We start from the raw sequence: 22,541 nt of genomic DNA, 5'->3' as shown, positions 1-22,541 counted from the left end.
ACACCTAATGGTTCCACTTTTGGCATTAAAGGAACAGTATACACCAAATTTCAGACACTACTATAAAGAAGAATATGCAGAGATACTGATAGAAAAATCTAGTATAAAACATTTTAAAAATGTACTTAGAAGAACCCAATTTAACACTATGGACTAGATTTACCATAGGTCGAGGGGACATGATTCGCTGTAGAGAATCATGTTCGCTCGACCTTGCTAAAAGCCGGCAGCATACGCTGTCGGCATTTATCATTGCACAAGCAATTCTGGTTAAATGCTTGTGCAATGCCACTCCCTGCCCCAGAGGCCAATCAGCCGCTAGCAGGGGGTGTCAATCATCCCGATCATATTTGAATCCATCACGACCACTGCTTCTTAACTTCCGTTTCAGGTGGACCTGAAATGATAGTAGGAGGAAGAGGCATTTGCTGCTTGGCAAATTTACGTCTATAGATGAGGTTAGGCTGGGTCACCCACTAAAATGGACTGAGAGAGCAGGAAGAGCAGACACCCCCTGCCCCTGCATTTGAAAAGGCCCATGTAGACATCAGTATACATCTAAAACCTTGGGTCTTGGTTGGGAGTCTAAAAACCAGCACAGTGTTATTTAAAAATAAACAAAACTATACATTTTTTTACAAAAGCACCCCAGTAGGTCTGTATAAATCGATCATCTACAAAGTATTTATGCAAAGAAAAATCTAGCGTACAATGTCCCTTTAAATGGTCTTTCCAAAACACCAATAGTTAAGATTTAATAGTTATTTTTTCCCAACACAGATACTAATTGAATATTAGAAGATAACATTTAATGTATGTCATTACTTTGCATCATCTTCCTATAAACGTAACCATAAAAATATAAGATGTCACAAAATGGTAATAACTAATTTTGACAATGTCTGCATCTACATCTTTCTAAACTTGCAAAGGAAAGTAAAAAACAACTGTATAAAAACCCCAAGCAAAGATAAAATACTTTCATGTAAAATCATTCTGCAAACTGTAATATATTCATTTTTAACTCAAATAGTTGTTTAATTTGTTTGCAGTGATTTTTATTACTATAATAATTGCTTCTTTTTTTTTTTTAATTAATTTTTTTTTAAATTAAATTACAGTATTTAAAAAAATGGATTTTGCTCCATGATTTAAAGGTTTGTGCAGTTTGTAGTGGTGGTGGCTTTGGCTTCTCCAAGGGGTCCATGTACTAAGCTGTCAGCGAGGTGTTTGTCAGCTTTCCTGTGATAGTTTCCGTGTGCATCTAGAAAATCGTATGTACTAAGAAGTCAAATCTGTAATAAATTAAATTTACAAGTAGGGAGCGAACTTGTCCGCAACTCTTATATCTGACCCATTGTTGTAGCATGAAACGCCTTGCTCTACATAAATCTCCCAATAAACAATAGTTACTAAACAATCTATTTTTTCCGCCGAATACTTTTTTAACGTCAACCTCATGAATTATCCCTTACCAGCATTTAGGTGGCGAGCACAATAATAAACAGTAGTAGCTATAAGATATAAGTCTACAACTGAAATAAAAGAAGGTCAACAGACTTCAATTGTTACTCACTGTCGATCGTGTTAGCCATGGAGACACTTCTGCAATTATACATTATTCATCTGATGCAAATCAGGGGTAGATAGCAGAATAGATAAGCATATGCTTTGGAAAATTGTTTGAGACGAAGGAGAATGCGAGTACATTGTGTATTCCTTCCACAGATTGCTTTAGATGGTCTTTCCGATAGAGAGGTTGTTCAAAGGTTCTGTCTGGATCGTCAATCAATATTGAATTTGTATGCTGAAATTCAATTATGCAGGCTCCTGTCATGACTCCCACATCCTTTGGCAGGCAGACTGGACTGTAAAGAGATGCCAGAGGGATGGTTGTTAGGTACGCACCTATTGCGTCAAAATTGTCTATTTTATTATCTAATATCATTTAATATATATGTGTCGCCATTCCATTGTTTAAAATAACTTATTAACAATATGTATATTGCCATTAGAAAGGTAGCTAATCAAATATTTTCTTACGTAAATTTTATAACTGATATCTGTTTGATTAGAATATTATATTAAACCCTCAAAAATTGATGCTAATATGTCCACTTAAAAAAATAACTCTATTCAATGTTTTACCTTATTCAATAATTATTTTGAATACTTATATGTAATATGTAATATTCTCCAGACAGAATAGTACATTTCAATTTTCGCTATTAGCAAGGTGTCAAATGTCTCAATCGTCCGCTGTTGCTCGTGGCAGATTAGACGCAACACTTTTTTATTTTTTTTTAGTACAAATGTCTAGCGGCATTGTCTCGCTCACTGCGTGTTGTAGCAAGTTTATTCGACACGCTATTGGGGAGAAAATTGATACTTAAGTATGCAAAAATATATTCTCTTTTTTGCAGGATTGCTACCAGTTCAGCTTTGCAATTCCTGAATAGATCATATTAGGCATTCTATCAGTCTTCTGTTCTTCCTCTAAAGGAATCTATCCTCCCTCTGTTTCCCCAATACAAGGGAGTACTTCAAATTTTGCTCCAGGATTTAAAGTTTTGTGCGCTTTGTAGTTGTGGTGTCTATGCCTTCTCCAAGTATGTGCAAAAGTTATATATCTGCAATTCATCAAAGTTACATTATCAGGTTCTTCTGCTTAATCAGAAATTGAAACATGTTAGGATGCCCTTATAGTTCTCAGAAACCCCAATTTGTTGTCTGAAATTAGTTTTTATGATGTTTAGGAACTTTTACTAATCAAGACAGAAAGCCTGTTTGAGCTTGAACATCTTAGATCTTTAAAGAGGTTTTATGAACCTTAGGCATGCAAGATCATAAAAAAAGCTGAGGGAAAACCTTCCAAACAGCTGGATTTGATTTTTAAAACTTCTGCTAAATCACAAGAGGTTTGTCCAGCCACCCTGCTAAGCTGGGGCTCTGTGAAGAAAAGGAGTGCATTAGCGTGGCTCTCCAGCATGCTAAAGGTAAGTATTTAACCCCTTAAAGATAATTCAAAGATAACAAATGAACACTAAAAAATTACTTCCGTATTTTTTATTTTTCTTTAAATTTTGTTGGTGCATTCATTCAGATAATTGTTTCATTAAAGGGACAGTAAACATTAAAAACAAAATATGTCCTATCCAAACTTTATCCAAACTTTATGTGTAGCAGAGAAAGTTACAAACTCAATTTATTATTATTATAATGATAAATAATATATTTACTTATGAATTTATAATTATGTCTCCTCTTCTGACTGCCCCCTCTTTGAATCTGCTTCTTCCAGCCCAAACCTCCTTTGCAGGGGCACGCCGCTGAACTCCACACAGAGTCGTATATAACTGAAGTGCGCATGCGCTCTAGTTAGCTCTTGTCAAAAATTCAGTGTAGGCAGAGCAGAGTATTGATATAATTTTATTATCAAGCACTCCTTCAAATAATAACTTTATAGAGACTAGATTTTTTTTACTTTGTTTTTAAAAAATATTTTAATGATTTGCATATTATAACAGTACCTTTAAAACTGCTTGTTTAGTCAGGGGTTTTATGAGACTCGTCTTACCGCTTACGTTTCTCACACAGGCTGATCTGTGAATCACAATGCCGAGCATATCACGATTTACAGGCCAGACCAGTGTCACAGCGGGGGAGTTAGACCACATATGCGGCTAGTCTGTCTAGGGTCAGACAGCATGAGCGCACTGAAAAAGAAAAAGGGGTGTGACACACCATTCCTAAACTTGAGCGGGATAGAATGCTAAATACCAAAGCTAAGGGGGCTGGCTGGAGATCTTGATTGACAGGTTTGATTACATATAACTATATTAAAAATAAAGCTTTTATATACTTTTTAAAATAGAAATCTGTATTTAATATTCATCTGCCATAGTAAAAAAAACGCTTATATGTGACAAATTTAACAAATGTTTACTGGCACTTTAAAACAAATCAAATATCCGTTTTTCATTATGTATTTGCATTCATAACGAAACAAATGCACATCTATAGGTTTTTCTTCTTGTATCTAAGGCTCTTATTAAAATAATTTTCAGAGAGTAAACCAAGCCTGGTCTTCTCTTTTAATCCATCCTAATAGAATGTTTCCTTTACCAGCTTCTATTGTAGAGCTTAGGGAAACATTTCCACTGATTGATGGTGCTTTTTTGGTTTGGCCAAACATGCTACTATTCCCTTAGAGCAGTGTTTCCCAACCGCGGTCCTCAAGTACCCCCAACAGTCCTGGTTTTCATTATAACTGAACTAGAGCACAGGTGAAATAATCAGCTGATGGATTAGAGCAGGTTAGTAACCATGGTTACTGATCAGCTGATTACTTCACCTGTGCACTGGTTCAGCTATAATTAAAAAGGCCTGTTGGGGGTTGGTACCTGAGGGCCGCGGTTGGGAAACACTGCCTTAGAGGATAGTACATTTTTTAGGAACCATGTGGACATGAAATTAATAACCTTTCATTGAAAGGACTTTTTCAGCAAGCATTGTCTTAGCAAATCTCAGAAGGATCTGTGGATGAAGATTTTCAAAATTGTTTGAAACTTCTAAAGTTGACTTATGCACTTGTTTGTGGCCACATTGTTGACATAAATTGATTTTATAAAGTTGAAATGTGCTGGTCTATAATAAGAATAAATAATATAGTCCTAAGTAGACCTGCTCAAACAATATAGTTACAGAGCTAAGGCTAAACTGATATAGCAAGTACAGTATCACACTTATAAATTTATTAAAAGGTTAATTAAAATTCAATCCTAAAATATAAATCCCTAAAACATACATAACAAGTACATACAGTAAAAAGAGATGAGCATAAAGGTGTCACTATGTGGTAACTGGCCGAGTAGCAAAAACAGTCACTTGTCACAACGATTAGAGCATCCAAAAGAAGCACATATAGCACAGTAGATCAAATGGGTGAGACTTGCATGCCATTAATAATCCCTCTGGTAGGACACTCTTAGCCTACACACCCTCTGTATATATCACAGACCGGGTAAATGGCTTTCACTAAGTATCACTATCACACCAAAATTTCTGGCTTATATGCCGTCATACAGCCTGGATAATGGCAAAGTCGCGGCACAGGCCGTTAAAGCTTCACTCACCCCTTGAAGTTTCGTGCTTCCTGGTCCCGGCAAACATCGATCATGGGAGAAGGAGAATCGTCATACCGCATTCGTCCACTGAGGTTTTCAGGCAAAGTTGCGGTCACTCCAAACTCAAAGGCCCCCGCTTGATGCACCACGTGACCGGGTAACCGTCCAATCATTGGCCTCAACAACGTGCTGTAGCTGCCAGTGAAGAAACGTTCCGGGTAACAGTGCAGCGCTGTGTATAGGGAAAAGGGGAGTGCTGACTTGGAAGCGGGTCCCTGTACCCGCTACAATATAAGCAGCAAAAAGGAAAAAGTTGTAAGCCAGCACTCCTAAAATATCATACTTTATTACTTCAAAGTTAAAACAAACACTGTAAATGGAGTAGTCACAGCTGAGGACAGGATACAGAACGCAGCAAAATGACCGGTTTCGGTCTCACAGGACCGTAATCATAGACTTGATATGATACACATGTAGTTGCCTTTAAAAAGAATTAAAACCACACTGATTAGTTAATAACAATAGCTACGTAATGACACACTCAATAGGAAATAACAGATTAAGATACATATTCTTAAAGTTACATGTTAACTTACAGATAAGGACTGAATATAGACCCTGATAATGTTAAAAAGTTTAGACACTGAAGGTTGATACCTAGAACTTGGGTAATGACAGCATGAATAATACATATCAATTTATTCCCAAAAGCCTAAAGTAAACAGTGAGGGACAAACGGGTAAGGGAGATAGGGAAAGAGATCCCCAGTTAACCCCTTGTGTTTTCAACCAAAGGGCAAAAAATTATTGAAGGTGCATACACACTTTAGTAAGATATGCATATACCATAATAAAGTCAAAGATAAATATAAACCCTGCTGCCTAAATCTAGCACAAGTCTCCAACAATTTGTATTTCCAAATCTAGTTCAGTAGTTCCAATTGAGGGTAAGAACCGAATATACCTTGATTCATAAAAATATATATATTGGAAGTAAAAAACAACATATAAGAAATACAAATTAAACCTAAGAGGAGGAAATGAAATAATTAAACATAGTTAGTACTCAACCACATCATGAATTAATAGAATATGGCTGTGATTAATTTTGATAGGGGTAGATAGATACTGAACGGCAATACATGTATGGGATTTACAAGAGAACGTATAGAGGGGACATAAAGTAATGAACCAATTCAATATACCCCCATGACCACACTTGATGATAACCCTATCTGTGCCAGAAATTAAGGATGTCATGTTCAGAATTAAAACCCACTGGCACCAGGCACTTAAGCCTTAATATCCAGTAGGTCTCTTGTCTGCATAAATTGGACAACCTATCTCCCCACTTCGGTGTTCTAGGTATCTGCTCAATCGCCTGCCATTTAAAGGTTGTGACATCTCCCTGATGAGATTCCAAAAAATGTCTGGAAAGGGCTGAACAGGGTTTCTCCCCAGAGATATAGGATAGATGCTCCCTAATCCTGGTTCCCACATCTCTTGTAGTTCTTCCTACATAGGATTTAGAACAACTTGTGCATTCAATAAGATATACTATGTAGGTACTTTTGCAGTTGATGCAACCCTTTGTATTAAATCTTTCACCAGAGAGGCCAGATTCAAAGGACCTGCCCACCCTAATGTGATCACATGAGGTGCATACACGTCTAACACATTTGTAGGTGCCCTCATGGGTTAGCCAAGAGCTAGTAGCAGTTGGTTCTTTCAAGAGGCTCTGTGATAATATGTTTTCCAGCGTGGCAGCACGTCTCGCTACAAACATACATCCACCCTCCACTTTGCTCCTCAACTTCTTATCGCCCATCAGTATTGGGAGATTTTTAGCAGTAATATCGCAAATCTCCCCATACTGATTGGAAAATTGAGTGACAAACTTAGGTTTATTACTGCCGGGCAACTGTTTCTTTGTCATTGTGGTACCTTTTAGCAGGGATGCTCTATCCATTTTTGACACCTCTGATTGGGCTTTAAATACCACCTCTCTGTGATAGCCCTTTCCCTGAGTCTTCTGCTCAAATCCTTACTCTCCTTGCTGAAAACCTGTTGTTGAGTACAATTACGTTTCGCCCTCATGAACTGGCCCTTGGCAATCCCGCTAAAGACATGTCTCGGGTGATTACTCCTGGCATGCAACACAGTGTTACCAGCTATGGGTTTCCTATAGAGGGAGGAAACAACCTGATTTTCAAGGGGAATACCTCTGAGGGTAATGTCCAGAAAAGAAATTATATATTTTTTCCACTCAAAGGTAAACCGTATGCCAACATCGTTTACATTAAGGTTTTCCACAAATAGTTCCGCTGAGGTATAGTCCCCCGACCAGATCATAAGGAGGTCGTCAATGTAACATACATATTTGATGACATGATCATTGGGGTCTCCCCCACCACCTCCATAGACGTGGGACCTCTCCCACCACCCCATAAAGAGGTTGGCGTAGGAGGGGGCAAATTTTGCCCCCATTGCGGTCCCATGCCTCTGGAGGTAGTGGCGGCCCTGGAACATAAAGAAATTATGCTCCAGGAGAAACTTCACAGAACCCACTATGAATTCCTTGAGCCCTGCAGACAGATCTGTATATAGATCCAGATAGAATTCAATTGCTCTCAGACCATGTGTGTGAGGGATGGAGGAGTACAGAGAAATAACATCAATCGTTAACCAACTGTACTCCTCCCTCCAATGTACATCCTCCATCACACACATGGCCTGAGTGGTATCCCTGATATAGCTTGGCAGCCTCTTTACCAAGGGTTGGAGGAAAGAGTCCACCGATTTAGATAGTGGCTCCAGTAAGGACCCAATGTCGGCCACAATGGGCCTACCCTTGACATCTGCAATACTTTTATGGACTTTGGGTAGGTGGTGGAATATGGGGACTACCGGATTTTTAACTATCATAATATCTGCAGTAGCACAGTCAATCAACCCATCTTCCACCGCTTCACCCACCCAATGTCTCAATTCGCCAAGATATATAGATGTTGGATTCCCTGGTAGGCAAATGTAAGTTTCACAATCCTCTAATTGTAGGTAGGCCTCTGTTATATAATGGTCCTTGTCCATGACAACCACACTACCACCCTTATCAGACTGTTTGATCACAATTTGATCATTATTTTGTAGATCTACTAACGCTGATTTCTACTTAAGGGTTAGATTATGTAACCCAACTGTGGTTGTTATGGACAAATGAGTCAAGTCCTCCACTACTCTTTTGTGGAAAACCTCAAGTGCTTTACCTCTCACATGCATGGGGTAAAAAACAGATGGTGATCTGATCCTTGGGATCCTAGTCTGAGATCCAATGTCACCAATATTTTCCTCACTAGACAAACCCTCTAAGGATATTAAAGCGCACGTGTCTGCAAAATCAAGATCATTAAGCTCTTCATTACCTTGAGGACCACTTCCCATATCTGGCAAATCTGAATTATACTCTGAATCTAAAAAGTACTTATGAACAGTAAGGTCTCTAATTAGCTTGTTCACATCAACAATTGTTTGAAAAAGATCAAATTTCTTAGTTGGAACAAATCCAAGGCCATAATTAAGTACCTTACGTTCAGTAATTGTTAGATTATGCTTAGAAATATTGATAACTGCATCTAGACATACTTGTTCTGTTTTCTGGTCCTCATTGCTCTCAAGGGATATCTCTGTTCTGCCTGATTCTCTACCTGGGAATTGGGATGTTGCGCTACTTGTTTCTCTCCTCCCCTTTCGAATGGATCCTGTACCACTTGAAAAACCTGGGGTGTAGGATTTTGTGGCTGAGACACTGATTTTGATTTAGACTTTACTCCTTGATGGGTAACTCCCTTTAATATGCCTCTAGGAGGAACGCTAGTAGATGTAGATGCGCTAACTATCTCTACTTGACCATCAGATTCAGGAACCTGGTCATCACTTGAACCGCCTTCACAACTGGAGGCAAACCTATCCTCCTCAGAGGTATCACCTTCTAAATCTAGGAACGACACTTTTTTGGAGCCATCTTGCCCCAAATCTGTTTGTTTAGATCTATTCATCCTATTGAGTCTATACCCCCTTCTTTTGTTCTTATTTCTGTTTTTATTTTTGGTGTAGGCCGTAACATTATCAGTCACATGATCCTGTTCCTCTAGATTTGACCACTGTTTATTTCTTTGGCGTCGCCGCCAAATATAAACCCTATCTGAGGAGTAATCCTTCTGATCTCGTAAGAACTTGGTATGTTTTATTTAAATTACCAATTTCTTAGATTCCTCCAATGTTTTCTTATAGATCATATGCAAAACAGAATGAGAAGCAGTCTGCCAGGAACGAACAGCAGCATCAATAGCTTGTTCTATGGCCCGGTTGCCAACTGGTAGTAGCTTCTTTCTGCCCAATTGTGCTTTTCACAGGGGAAAACTTTCCTGTAGTATATCAGTCTACATATGCAAAACAGAATGAGAAGCAGTCTGCCAGGAACGAACAGCAGCATCAATAGCTTGTTCTATGGCCCGGTTGCCACCTGGTAGTAGCTTCTTTCTGCCCAATTGTGCTTTTCACAGGGGAAAACTTTCTTGTAGTATATCAGTCCTTATAGATCATCTCAAATCTAGAATAAACCTCAAATTCCTTAGACCTCTCCATATCTGATACGACCTTGTCTAACTTAGATTTTACTTCCAACAACAATACATCCTTATATTCAATCAGGAGAGAAATTAAATTCAAAGAACAGTTAGTAAGAGCACAGTTCCAGCGATCTATAAAATCCTGGTCCTTCACATCATATTTGGGGAACTTGTAATTCTAAGGCCTCTAGGCACCATCCTTAATTGTAAATATGTATTAAGAATCCATTTGTCCCACTTTAACTTTTGTTCCTTGAGTTTCAAGTATTCAAAGTCCTGAAAAAGGTCTCCCAATTTGATATTGGGGGAGTCAAATTTGAACACATCATCAAGGTCTAATAAGTCCAAATTATCTTCGTCAATATCCTTAAAGAGTGAAAGTCCCTGTCCATCGTGATCCTCCATAACTGCTCCCTTTAAAACCACCAGACAGGGGGGGAGAGATGAGACAGTCCAAAATAAATACACAGCAATAGCAAGGTCAAGCACTGTACCCACTGTTAATATATTTGCATATCCAACCACTGCACCTTATAAACAGGGAATGTAAGTACAAGAAAAAAGAGATGAGCATAAAGGTGTCACTATGTGGTAACTGGCCGAGTAGCAAAAACAGTCACTTGTCACAACGATTAGAGCATCCAAAAGAAGCACATATAGCACAGTAGATCAAATGGGTGAGACTTGCATGCCATTAATAATCCCTCTGGTGGGACACTCTTAGCCTACACACCCTCTGTATATATCACAGACCGGGTAAGTGGCTTTCACTAAGTATCACTATCACACCAAAATTTCTGGCTTATATGCCGTCATACAGCCTGGATAATGGCAAAGTCGCGTCACAGGCCGTTAAAGCTTCACTCACCCCTTGAAGTTTCATGCTTCCTGGTCCCGGCAAACATTGATCATGGGAAAAGGAGAATCGTCATACCGCATTCGTCCACTGAGGTTTTCAGGCAAAGTTGCGGTCACTCCAAACTCAAAGGCCCCCGCTTGATGCACCACGTGACCGGGTAACCGTCCAATCGTTGGCCTCAACAATGTGCTGTAGCTGCCAGTGAAGAAATGTTCCCGGTAACAGTGCAGCGCTGTGTATAGGGAAAAGGGGAGTGCTGACTTGGAAGCGGGTCCCTGTACCCGCTACAATATAAGCAGCAAAAAGGAAAAAGTTGTAAGCCAGCACTCCTAAAATATCATACTTTATTACTTCAAAGTTAAAACAAACACTGTAAATGGAGTAGTCACAGCTGATGACAGGATACAGAACGCAGCAAAATGAACGTCTGACCGGTTTGGGTCTCACAGGACCGTAATCATAGACTTGATATGATATACATGTAGTTGCCTTTAAAAAGAATTAAAACCACACTGATTGGTTAATAAAAATAGCTACGTAATGACACACTCAATAGGAAATAACAGATTAAGATACATATTCTTAAAGTTACATGTTAACTAACAGATAAGGACTGAATATAGACCCTGATAATGTTAAAAAGTTTAGACACTGAAGGTTGATACCTACAACTTGGGTAATGACAGCATGAATAATACATATCAATTTATTCCCAAAAGCCTAAAGTAAACAGTGAGGGACAAACGGGTAAGGGAGATAGGGAAAGAGATCCCCAGTTAACCCCTTGTGTTTTCAACCAAAGGGCAAAAAATTATTGAAGGTGCATACACACTTTAGTAAAATATGCATATACCATAATAAAGTCAAAGATAAATATAAACCCTGCTGCCTAAATCTAGCACAAGTCTCCAACAATTTGTATTTCCAAATCTAGTTCAGTAGTTCCAATTGAGGGTAAGAACCGAATATACCTTGATTCATAAAAATATATATATTGGAAGTAAAAAACAACATATAAGAAATACAAATTAAACCTAAGAGGAGGAAATGAAATAATTAAACGTAGTTAGTACTCAACCACATCATGAATTAATAGAATATGGCTGTGATTAATTTCGATAGGGGCAGATAGATACTGAACGCCAATACATGTATGGGATTTACAAGAGAACGTATAGAGGGGACATAAAGTAATGAACCAATTCAATATACCCCCATGACCACACTTGATGATAACCCTATCTGTGCCAGAAATTAAGGATGTCATGTTCAGAATTAAAACCCACTGGCACTAGGCACTTAAGCCTTAATATCCAGTAGGTCTCTTGTCTGCATAAATTGGACAACCTATCTCCCCCCCTCGGTGTTCTAGGTATCTGCTCAATCGCCTGCCATTTAAAGGTTGTGACATCTCCCTGATGAGATTCCAAAAAATGTCTGGAAAGGGCTGAACAGGGTTTCTCCCCAGAGATATAGGATAGATGCTCCCTAATCCTGGTTCCCACATCTCTTGTAGTTCTTCCTACATAGGATTTAGAACAACTTGTGCATTCAATAAGATATACTATGTAGGTACTTTTGCAGTTGATGCAACCCTTTCTATTAAATCTTTCACCAGAGAGGCCAGATTCAAAGGACCTTCCCACCCTAATGTGATCACATGAGGTGCATACACGTCTACCACATTTGTAAGTGCCCTCATGGGTTAGCCAAGAGATAGTAGCAGTTGGTTCTTTCAAGAGGCTCGGTGATAATATGTTTCCCAGTGTGGCAGCACGTCGAGCTACAAACATACATCCACCCTCCACTTTGCTCCTCAACTTCTTATCGCCCATCAGTATATGCACAAAAACAATGTTCACACTTAAAGCAAGTGTAAAGTAAGTTTGAAATAAGTCAGAAAAAAGTCAATTTAATCCCAATAGATGATGCTTGATACAAGGAGCGACAATTCTGGTAACAAAAAGAAAACCCTTTTTCAGGTACAGTGCCCCTCTTTGGCAATAAAGACAGCTTCTAAATATTTTCACACTTCTGTTCTTGCATGTATCCTAATGGATTATATGGCTCTAGGGGAAAACGCAGCTTCCTCCGGTGTTGCGCCACTGCAAAACAGTCTGCAACATGTTCCCAAGCTGGCCCCGTTGTTATAGTTGCTTCTGAGGGTCAAAGTTAGTTAACAAATGCATTTCAGAGGGCACTACTCCTTTCTCCAGCTCGAGAAAGGACCAGCCCGGGAACATTTTGCAGACTGTTATGCAGAGGCGCAACACCGGAGGAAGCTGCATCAAAGTATATGACTTTAGCAGTGCTAAGCAGAAGAGCTTTATTGACAGCAAACAGGGTGTCCAAAGAAAGACTTTAATCTCTTCTTTCATGGAAGAATGTATTTGGACCTGGTCTTAATGTTTCCACAGTGCCTGGAGGTAAAGGAACTTTTCTCCATTAGGGCAAGAAGTCTAACAGAAAAATAGAACAAATTGTCCATTTTCATTCCTTTTGTCAATCTAGGAACCTCCTTCCTCCTCCTTACAATGACCTGAACCTTATAGGTCTTCCTGGAAGTTTAATCCAGTTGGAACAAGACAAAGCATTCCATGAGACTTCTTTCTCTTCCAAATCAGCATGATGATATGGCCCCAATCCAGATTATTTTCTGGTAGAGGGCAGTTTGCACCTTATTTTTTAAAAGGCCTATCACAATCTGTCCAAGATCTCTGGGTTTTAAATATAGTTTCCCAGGATTACTGAATAGATTTCTCTTGTTAGGTGTATCCAGTCCACGGATCATCCATTACTTGTGGGATATTCTCCTTCCCAACAGGAAGTTGCAAGAGGATCACCCACAGCAGAGCTGCTATATAGCTCCTCCCCTAACTGCCATATCCAGTCATTCTCTTGCAAGCTCTCAACATAGCTGGAGGTAAGTTAGAGGAAAGTGGTAAAATATAGTTTATTGTTTTTAAATGGTACCGGAGTGTACTATTTTATCTCAGGCAGCATTTAGAAGAAGAATCTGCCTGCGTTTTTCTATGATCTTAGCAGAAGTAACTAAGATCCACTGCCGTTCTCACATATGTCTGAGGAGTGAGGTAACTTCAGAGGGAGAATGGCGTGCAGGGTATCCTGCAATAAGGTATGTGCAGTTAAGTTTTTCTAGGGATGGAATTTGCTAGAAAATGCTGCTGATACCGGATTAATGTAAGTTAAAGCCTAAATACAGTGATTTAATAGCGACTAGTATCAGGCTTGCTATCAGAAGTATATACTCTGATTAATGTGCAATATAAAACATTTGCTGGCATGTTTAATCGTTTTTATATATGCTTTGGTGATAAAACTTATTGGGGCCTAGTTTTTTCCACATGGCTGGCTTTATTTTTGCCTAGAAACAGTTTCCTGAGGCTTTCCACAGTTATAGTATAAAAGTTACAGTTGGTGCAGTTAAAATTACAAACTGTGACATTCAGCTTCCCTCAGCAGTCCCCTGCATGCTATAGGACATCTCTGAAGGGCTCAAAAGGCTTCAAAAGTAGGAGCTGTGGCAGTTGTTATGACTGTTTAAAAAACATATTTTTCGTTTTGTTAATCTGTTTTTTGTATTAAGGGGTTAATCATCCATTTGCAAGTGGGTGCAATGCTCTGCTAACTTGTTACATACACTGTAAAAATTTCGTTAGTTTAACTGCCTTTTTTTCCACTGTTATTTCAAATTTTGGCAAAATTTGTTTCTCTTAAAGGCACAGTAACATTTTTTTATATTGCTTGTTAACTTGATTTAAAGTGTTTTCCAAGCTTGCTAGTCTCATTGCTAGTCTGTATAAACATGTCTGACATAGAGGAAACTCCTTGTTCATTATGTTTAAAAGCCATGGTGGAACCCCATAGGAGAATGTGTACTAAATGTATTGATTTCACTTTAAACAATAAAGATCAGCTGCTATCTTTAAAAGAATTATCACCAGAGGATTCTGACGAGGGGGAAGTTTTGCCGACTAACTCTGCCCACGTGTCGGACCCTTTGACTCCCGCTCAAGGGACTCACGCTAAAATGGCGCCAAGTACATCAAAGACGCCCATAGCGATTACTTTGCGGGACATGGCGGCAATCATGGATAATACCCTGTCAGCGGTATTAGCCAGACTGCCTGAATTCAGAGGAAAGCGTGATAGCTCTGGGGTTAGACGTAATACAGAGCGCGCAGATGTTTTAAGGCCCATGTCTGATACTGCGTCACAATATGCAGAAGCTGAGGAAGAGCTTCAGTCTGTGGGTGACGTCTCTGACTCGGGGAAACCTGATTCAGATATGTCTACTTTTAAATTTAAGCTTGAGAACCTCCGGGTGTTGCTTGGAGAGGTTTTAGCTGCCCTGAATGACTGTGACACAATTGCAGTGCCAGAGAAATTGTGTAGACTGGATAAATACTACGCGGTGCCGGTGTGTACTGACGTTTTTCCAATACCTAAAAGGTTTACAGAAATTATTACTAAGGAGTGGGACAGACCCGGTGTGCCGTTTTCCCCCCCTCCTATTTTTAGAAAAATGTTTCCAATAGACGCCACCACACGGGACTTATGGCAGACGGTCCCTAAGGTGGAGGGAGCAGTTTCTACTTTAGCAAAGCGTACCACTTTCCCTGTCGAGGACAGTTGTGCTTTTTCAGATCCAATGGATAAAAAATTAGAAGGTTACCTTAAGAAAATGTTTATTCAACAAGGTTTTATCCTGCAGCCCCTTGCATGCATTGCTCCTGTCACTGCTGCTGCGGCGTTCTGGTTTGAGTCTCTGGAAGAGGCCTTTCAGACAGCTACTCCATTGACTGAAATACTTGACATGCTTAGAACACTTAAGCTAGCTAATTCTTTTGTTTCTGATGCCATTGTTCATTTGACTAAACTAACGGCTAAGAATTCTGGATTCGCCATCCAGGCGCGTAGGGCGCTATGGCTTAAATCTTGGTCAGCTGACGTGACTTCAAAGTCGAAATTACTTAACATTCCCTTCAAGGGGCAGACCCTATTCGGGCCTGGTTTGAAGGAAATTATTGCTGACATTACTGGAGGTAAGGGTCATACCCTTCCTCAGGACAGGGCCAAATCAAGGGCCAAACAGTCTAATTTTCGTGCCTTTCAAAACTTCAAGGCAGGTGCAGCATCAACTTCCTCTGCTACAAAACAAGAGGGAACTTTTGCGCAATCCAAGCCGGCCTGGAAATCTAACCAGGCCTGGAGCAAAGGCAAGCAGGCCAGAAAGCCTGCTGCTGCCTCTAAGACAGCATGAAGGAACGGCCCCCTATCCGGCAATGGATCTAGTAGGGGGCAGACTTTCTCTCTTCGCCCAGGCGTGGGCAAGAGATGTTCAGGATCCCTGGGCGTTGGAGATCATATCTCAGGGATATCTTCTGGACTTCAAAGCTTCCCCCCACAAGGGAGATTTCACCTTTCGAGATTATCTGTAAACCAGATAAAGAAAGAGGCATTCTTATGCTGTGTGCAAGACCTCCTAATAATGGGAGTGATCCATCCAGTTCCACAGATGGAACAAGGACAGGGATTTTATTCAAATATGTTTGTGGTTCCCAAAAAAGAGGGAACCTTGAGACCAATTTTGGATCTAAAGATCTTAAACAAATTCCTCAGAGTTCCATCGTTCAAAATGGAAACTATTCGGACAATCCTACCTATGATCCAGGAGGGTCAGTACATGACCACAGTGGATTTGAAGGATGCTTACCTTCACATACCGATTCATCATCATCATCGGTTCCTAAGGTTTGCCTTTCTAGACAGGCATTACCAGTTTGTGGTTCTTCCCTTCGGGTTAGCTACAGCCCCAAGAATTTTTACAAAGGTTCTGGGGTCTCTTCTGGCGGTCCTAAGACCACGGGGCATAGCAGTGGCCCCTTATCTAGACAACATCCTGATACAGGCGTCAAACTTCCAAATTGCCAAATCTCATACGGACATAGTGTTGGCATTTCTGAGGTCGCATGGGTGGAAAGTGAACGAGGGAAAGAGTTCTCTATTACCCCTCACAAGGGTTTCCTTCCTAGGAACTCTGATAGATTCTGTAGAAATGAAAATGTACCTGACGGAGTCTAGGTTATCAAAGCTTCTAAATTCCTGCCGTGTTCTTCACTACATTCCGCGCCCTTCGATTGCTCAGTGCATGGAAGTGATCGGCTTAATGGTAGCGGCGATGGACATAGTGCCATTTGCGTGCCTACATCTCAGACCGCTCAATTATGCATGCTCAGTCAGTGGAATGGGGATTACACAGATTTGTCCCCTCTGCTAAATCTGGATCAAGAGACCAGAGATTATCTTCTCTGGTGGCTATCTCGGGTCCATCTGTCCAAAGGTATGACCTTTCGCAGGCCAGATTGGACAATTGTAACAACAGATGCCAGCCTTCTAGGTTGGGGTGCAGTCTGGAATTCCCTGAAGGCTCAGGGATCGTGGACTCAGGAGGAGAAACTCCTCCCAATAAATATTCTGGAGTTAAGAGCAATATTCATTGCTCTTCTAGCTTGGCCTCAGTTAGCAACCCTGAGGTTCATCAGATTTCAGTCGGACAACATCACGACTGTGGCTTACATCAACCATCAAGGGGGGACCAGGAGCTCCCTAGCGATGTTAGAAGTCTCCAAGATAATTCGCTGGGCAGAGACTCACTCTTGCCATCTATCAGCGATCCATATCCCAGGTGTAGAGAACTGGGAGGCGGATTTTCACCAGAATTGGATCTCATGGCGTCTCGCCAGAACGCCAAGCTTCCTTGTTATGGATCCAGGTCCAGGGACCCAGAAGCGACGCTGATAGATGCTCTAGCAGCACCGTGGTTCTTCAACCTGGCTTATGTGTTTCCACCGTTTCCTCTGCTCCCTCGACTGATTGCCAAAATCAAACAGGAGAGAGCATCGGTGATCTTGATCGCGCCTGCGTGGCCACGCAGGACCTGGTATGCAGACCTGGTGGACATGTCATCCTTTCCACCTTGGCCTCTGCCTCTGAGACAAGACCTTCTACTACAAGGTCCTTTCAATCATCCAAATCTAATTTCTCTGAGACTGACTGCCTGGAGATTGAACGCTTGATTTTATCAAGGCGTGGCTTCTCCGAGTCAGTCATTGATACCTTAATACAGGCACGAAAGCCTGTAACCAGGAAAATCTACCATAAGATATGGCGCAAATATCTTCATTAGTGTGAATCCAAGAATTACTCATGGAGTAAGGTTAGGATTCCTAGGATATTGTCCTTTCTCCAAGAGGGTTTGGATAAAGGATTATCAGCTAGTTCTTTAAAGGGACAGATTTCTGCTCTGTCTATCCTTTTGCACAAGCGTCTGGCAGAGGTTCCAGACGTCCAGGCATTTTGTCAGGCTTTGGTTAGAATTAAGCCTGTGTTTAAACCGGTTGCTGCTCCATGGAGCTTAAACTTGGTTCTTAAGGTTCTTCAAGGAGTTCCGTTTGAACCCCTTCATTCCATTGATATCAAACTTTTATCTTGGAAAGTTCTGTTTTTGATGGCTATTTCCTCGGCTCGTAGAGTCTCTGAGTTATCAGCTTTACAATGTGATTCTCCTTATCTGATTTTCCATACAGATAAAGTAGTTCTGCGTACAAAACCTGGGTTTTTACCTAAGGTAGTTTCCAACAAGAATATCAATCAAGAGATTGTTGTTCCATCATTGTGTCCTAATCCTTCTTCAAAGAAGGAACGTCTTTTACATAATTTGGACGTAGTCCGTGCTTTAAAGTTTTACTTACAAGCGACTAAAGATTTTCGTCAAACATCTTCCCTGTTTGTTGTTTACTCTGGACAGAGGAGAGGTCAAAAGGCTTCGGCAACCTCTCTTTCTTTTTGGCTTCGGAGCGTAATACGCTTAGCCTATGAGACTGCTGGACAGCAGCCCCCTGAAAGGATTACAGCTCATTCTACTAGAGCTGTGGCTTCCACCTGGGCCTTTAAAAATGAGGCTTCTGTTGAACAGATTTGCAAAGCGGCGACTTCGCTTCATACCTTTTCAAAATTTTACAAATTTGATACTTTTGTTCTTCGGAGGCTATTTTTGGGAGAAAGGTTCTACATGCAGTGGTCCCTTCCGTTTAAGTACCTGCCTTGTCCCTCCCTTCATCCGTGTACTTTAGCTTTGGTATTGGTATCCCACAAGTAATGGATGATCCGTGGACTGGATACACCTAACAAGAGAAAACATAATTTATGCTTACCTGATAAATTTATTTCTCTTGTGGTGTATCCAGTCCATGGCCCGCCCTGTCCTTTTAAGGCAGGTCTAAATTTTAAACTACAGTCACCACTGCACCCTATGGTTTCTCCTTTCTCGGCTAGTTTTGGTCGAATGACTGGATATGGCAGTTAGGGGAGGAGCTATATAGCAGCTCTGCTGTGGGTGATCCTCTTGCAACTTCCTGTTGGGAAGGAGAATATCCCACAAGTAATGGATGATTCGTGGACTGGATACACCACAAGAGAAATAAATTTATCAGGTAAGCATAAATTATGTTTTCAAATTAAGGCCTTTTTGTGGAAGGTGTCTTCTGTCTCCCATTCTAAATGCCTTTCCAAATTTTCTTAGCTGTAGTTTAAGTTTTGAAACAAAGCCAAGGATTTTATTCCATCCTTTTTCCATTATTCACAAAAATTACAGAATCAAGGTTTTGTTTAGGCTTAATAAGTATATATCCAGTGTCTACACTCTTCTCTTCTTTGGAATATAATATTTGTTTTACCCAAAGCTTTTCAGGCTTTTCTTTTTTTTTTAAATCTGCATTCTTTGGCCATTTAGCTTGTCTTGGAAGTTTTTATTGTTTTTAACAATATCTTACATCTTGAATCAGTGAGCAGGATATTACTATATTACTACTGATTTAGATATTTTCGACCCAACTTCTGTTGGAAAACTTTCTGATTTATATTTTAACTAAAGTGAGGTATCAGGAAATATTAGCCAAAAACCTTGTCCTATTCAAAGTAATTCAATTGGTGGTCTCTTACTTAATTCAGATTTTGTAAGAGCATTAGAATTCTACTTTCAAATTGCAAAGGCTTTTACACAATCATTTAAGGTGTTCCTTAGTAAATTTACTTGGAGATGGGGAATTCTTTTCCAAAATGCATTATTGCACTTTTTTCTAGATCAGTTTCTTCTTCTTGGGCTTTCAAGAATGAGGATTATATTGAATTTATTTGCAATGCAGCAACATACCTTCTCTAAATTCTACCATTTTGATGTGTTTGGCAGTAAAGTCCTTCAGGCAGCAATGTCTGGTAATAAGGTGCCGCCTTAAAAAATGTTTTGTCCCAAGCAATTGCTCATGGAATTCACAGCTTGAGTATTAGTTCCCAGGAGAAAAAAGCTTGTGGACTCTTTCCACTTTATGAAAGAAAGCAAAAATGTATGCTTACATGATAAATTCATTTATTTTATGGTGGTGAGAGTCCACAAGACTCACCCATTTACATTTTGTATGTAATTATTTTTTTCTGGTGGCAGTTCTAGTTTGCACCTTGTTTTCCCTACTTGGTCCTTTCCTAACTTTTTACATCTCCTTTCTTGGCTATATGTTAGACTAGACTATCAGAGAGGTGGGAAGCATTAAATGCTTTTAGAGCTTTGGGAATCTTTGCCTCCTCCTAGTGGTCAGGAGTTTAATCCCAGGAGAAATAGATAGTGGACTCTCACCCCCATGAAAATAAATGAAATTATTAGGTAAGCATAAATGTTTTATTATTGCTTTAGTAATCATCTGACAAATGGACAGATACAGAATCGCTCATTTAAAACAAAAGAATGTCTTTTTCTGACCATCTGTGTATTCTTTTGGAGAACAGAGGGGCTACCACACTCCTTATTGTAAAAACAGAGTTTAATGCTGCTTTTGATTTTATGGGGGTATAGGGATGTAGTAGGTCTAAAAGATCCCATTTATTAAACACCTTCCTGGTGGTTCATTGGGTTAGGTGATTTCCATTATATTTAACAAGTTTAAATTTGGAATAAGCAGATGTAATATGTTTTACTTTCCACCAAAAATTAGTTTTAATATGTTCAAACAGTATTCTGTCATAAACATGATTGGATTGTTCTATAGCCCCCTCATAACCCTTAATATTATATATTAATAAAAAAATATCTCATATATATATATGTATCTGTCATCATAATCTGATTTCTGGAGTTATACATAACATAGTCTTCATAATGAAATTTATATATTTCTATTTCTTTGTAGATGTGGAACAATGTTCAAAATGCCCGGAAGACAAAATGCCTAATGAAAGAAGAGACTTTTGTATCTATAAAGAAATAACTTTCTTGTCCTATGAAGAACCACTTGGAGCTTCTCTGGCAGCTGCTTCAGGTGTCTTCTTTATTCTAACTTTTTTAGTTACAATAACTTTCATAAAATACAGAGATACTCCAATTGTGAAAGCCAACAACCGTGATCTTAGTTATATACTCCTCATAGCTCTCAAGATTTGCTTTCTGTGTAACCTAATTTTCATTGGCAAGCCCCTACAAGCTACATGTCTTCTTAGACAAACTGTTTTTGGTGTAATTTTCTCTGTGTCCATCTCTTCAGTTTTGGCTAAAACATTGACAGTCATCATAGCCTTCAACGCCACCAGACCAGGAAGCAAGTTACAAAACTGGCTTGGGTCGAAAATATCTAACTCAGTAGTAATATCCTGCTCAATGATTCAAGTTGTCATATGTGCTATTTGGTTGGGAACCTCCCCTCCATTTCCATACTATAATATGGAAGATGAAATTGGGAAAATAATAATAGCTTGTAACGAAGGCTCAGTAATTGGATTGTATTGTGTTATTGGCTACATGGGCTTTCTTGCGTTTATCAGCTTTATTATTGCTTTCTTTGCTAGGAACTTGCCAGATATTTTCAATGAAGCCAAATATATCACTTTCAGCATGTTATTGTTCTGCAGTGTTTGGATATCATTTATTCCAGCTTATTTGAGCACAAAAGGAAAGTTTGTTGTAGCAGTAGAAATATTTGCCATCTTAGCTTCTAGTTCTGGACTATTAGGTTGTATATTTATTCCAAAATGTTACATTATACTACTAAGATCTGAATGGAACACTAAAGAATTAATAACAAAGAGATAGGACAAAAAGTAGTTTTGAATTGATAAAAAATATGAGTTCCAGTGCGTAAAAAAATACTTGTGTTTTATCCTATTCATTTGGTCATTTCCAGAGTTTTCAAAATATAAAAATATTTTGCTAATACAGGGTATATGTGGTAGACTTACAGCTATTTCTACCATTTTAACCAGAAGCATGTATAAACAATACTTTGCTGTTACATAGATATAACAATATAGTTTTAATACATTTCACTTCAGTTTCATGTTGCATCAGTAACTCAGTCCACTCAGATTACAGCTATTTCTACTATTTTAACCAGAAGCATGTATAAACAATACATTGTTGTTACATAGATATAACAATATAGCTTTAATACATTGCACTTCAGTTTCATGTTGCATCAGTAACTCAGTCCACGTTTAACTCCAAATCAGATCTTTATTTTTCCAGCCACTATTAAAACTGGTGCACAACAGCCACAATTGTTGGCTAAGCAAAATAGACAAGACCTAAATGTATATGGTATGAAACTACATATCCCAGCACTGTTCCATTTCAATTAAAGGGACACTCAGGTCAAATTAAATTTGCATGATTCAGATACAGCATGTAATTTTAAACAACTTTCCAATTTACTTCCATTAAAAAAAAAATGTCCACATTCTTTTATATTTACACTTTTTGAGTCACCAGCTCCTACTGAGCATGTGCAAGAATTCACAGACTATACGTATATGCATTTGTGATTGGCTTATTGCTGTCACATGGTACAAGGGGAGTGGAAATATA

The 22,541-nt window shown here is 39.3% G+C and overlaps 1 protein-coding gene across 1 annotated transcript in view; it reads left to right on the top strand.

Moving 5' to 3' along the window:
- LOC128666041 (vomeronasal type-2 receptor 26-like) overlaps positions 1-21,770 on the top strand; it is a 134,706-nt gene extending 112,936 nt beyond the window's left edge. The window contains exon 6 of the mRNA XM_053720410.1: positions 20,875-21,770. Within this exon, the coding sequence (XP_053576385.1) occupies positions 20,875-21,770 (896 nt within the window). The remainder of the gene's footprint in view (positions 1-20,874) is intronic.
- The last annotated feature ends 771 nt before the right edge of the window (positions 21,771-22,541 follow it).

The sequence above is a fragment of the Bombina bombina genome, chromosome 1 (assembly GCF_027579735.1).
Source record: "Bombina bombina isolate aBomBom1 chromosome 1, aBomBom1.pri, whole genome shotgun sequence".
Taxonomy (NCBI): Eukaryota; Metazoa; Chordata; class Amphibia; order Anura; family Bombinatoridae; genus Bombina; species Bombina bombina.
This window is presented reverse-complemented; position numbering and strand designations above follow the sequence as displayed.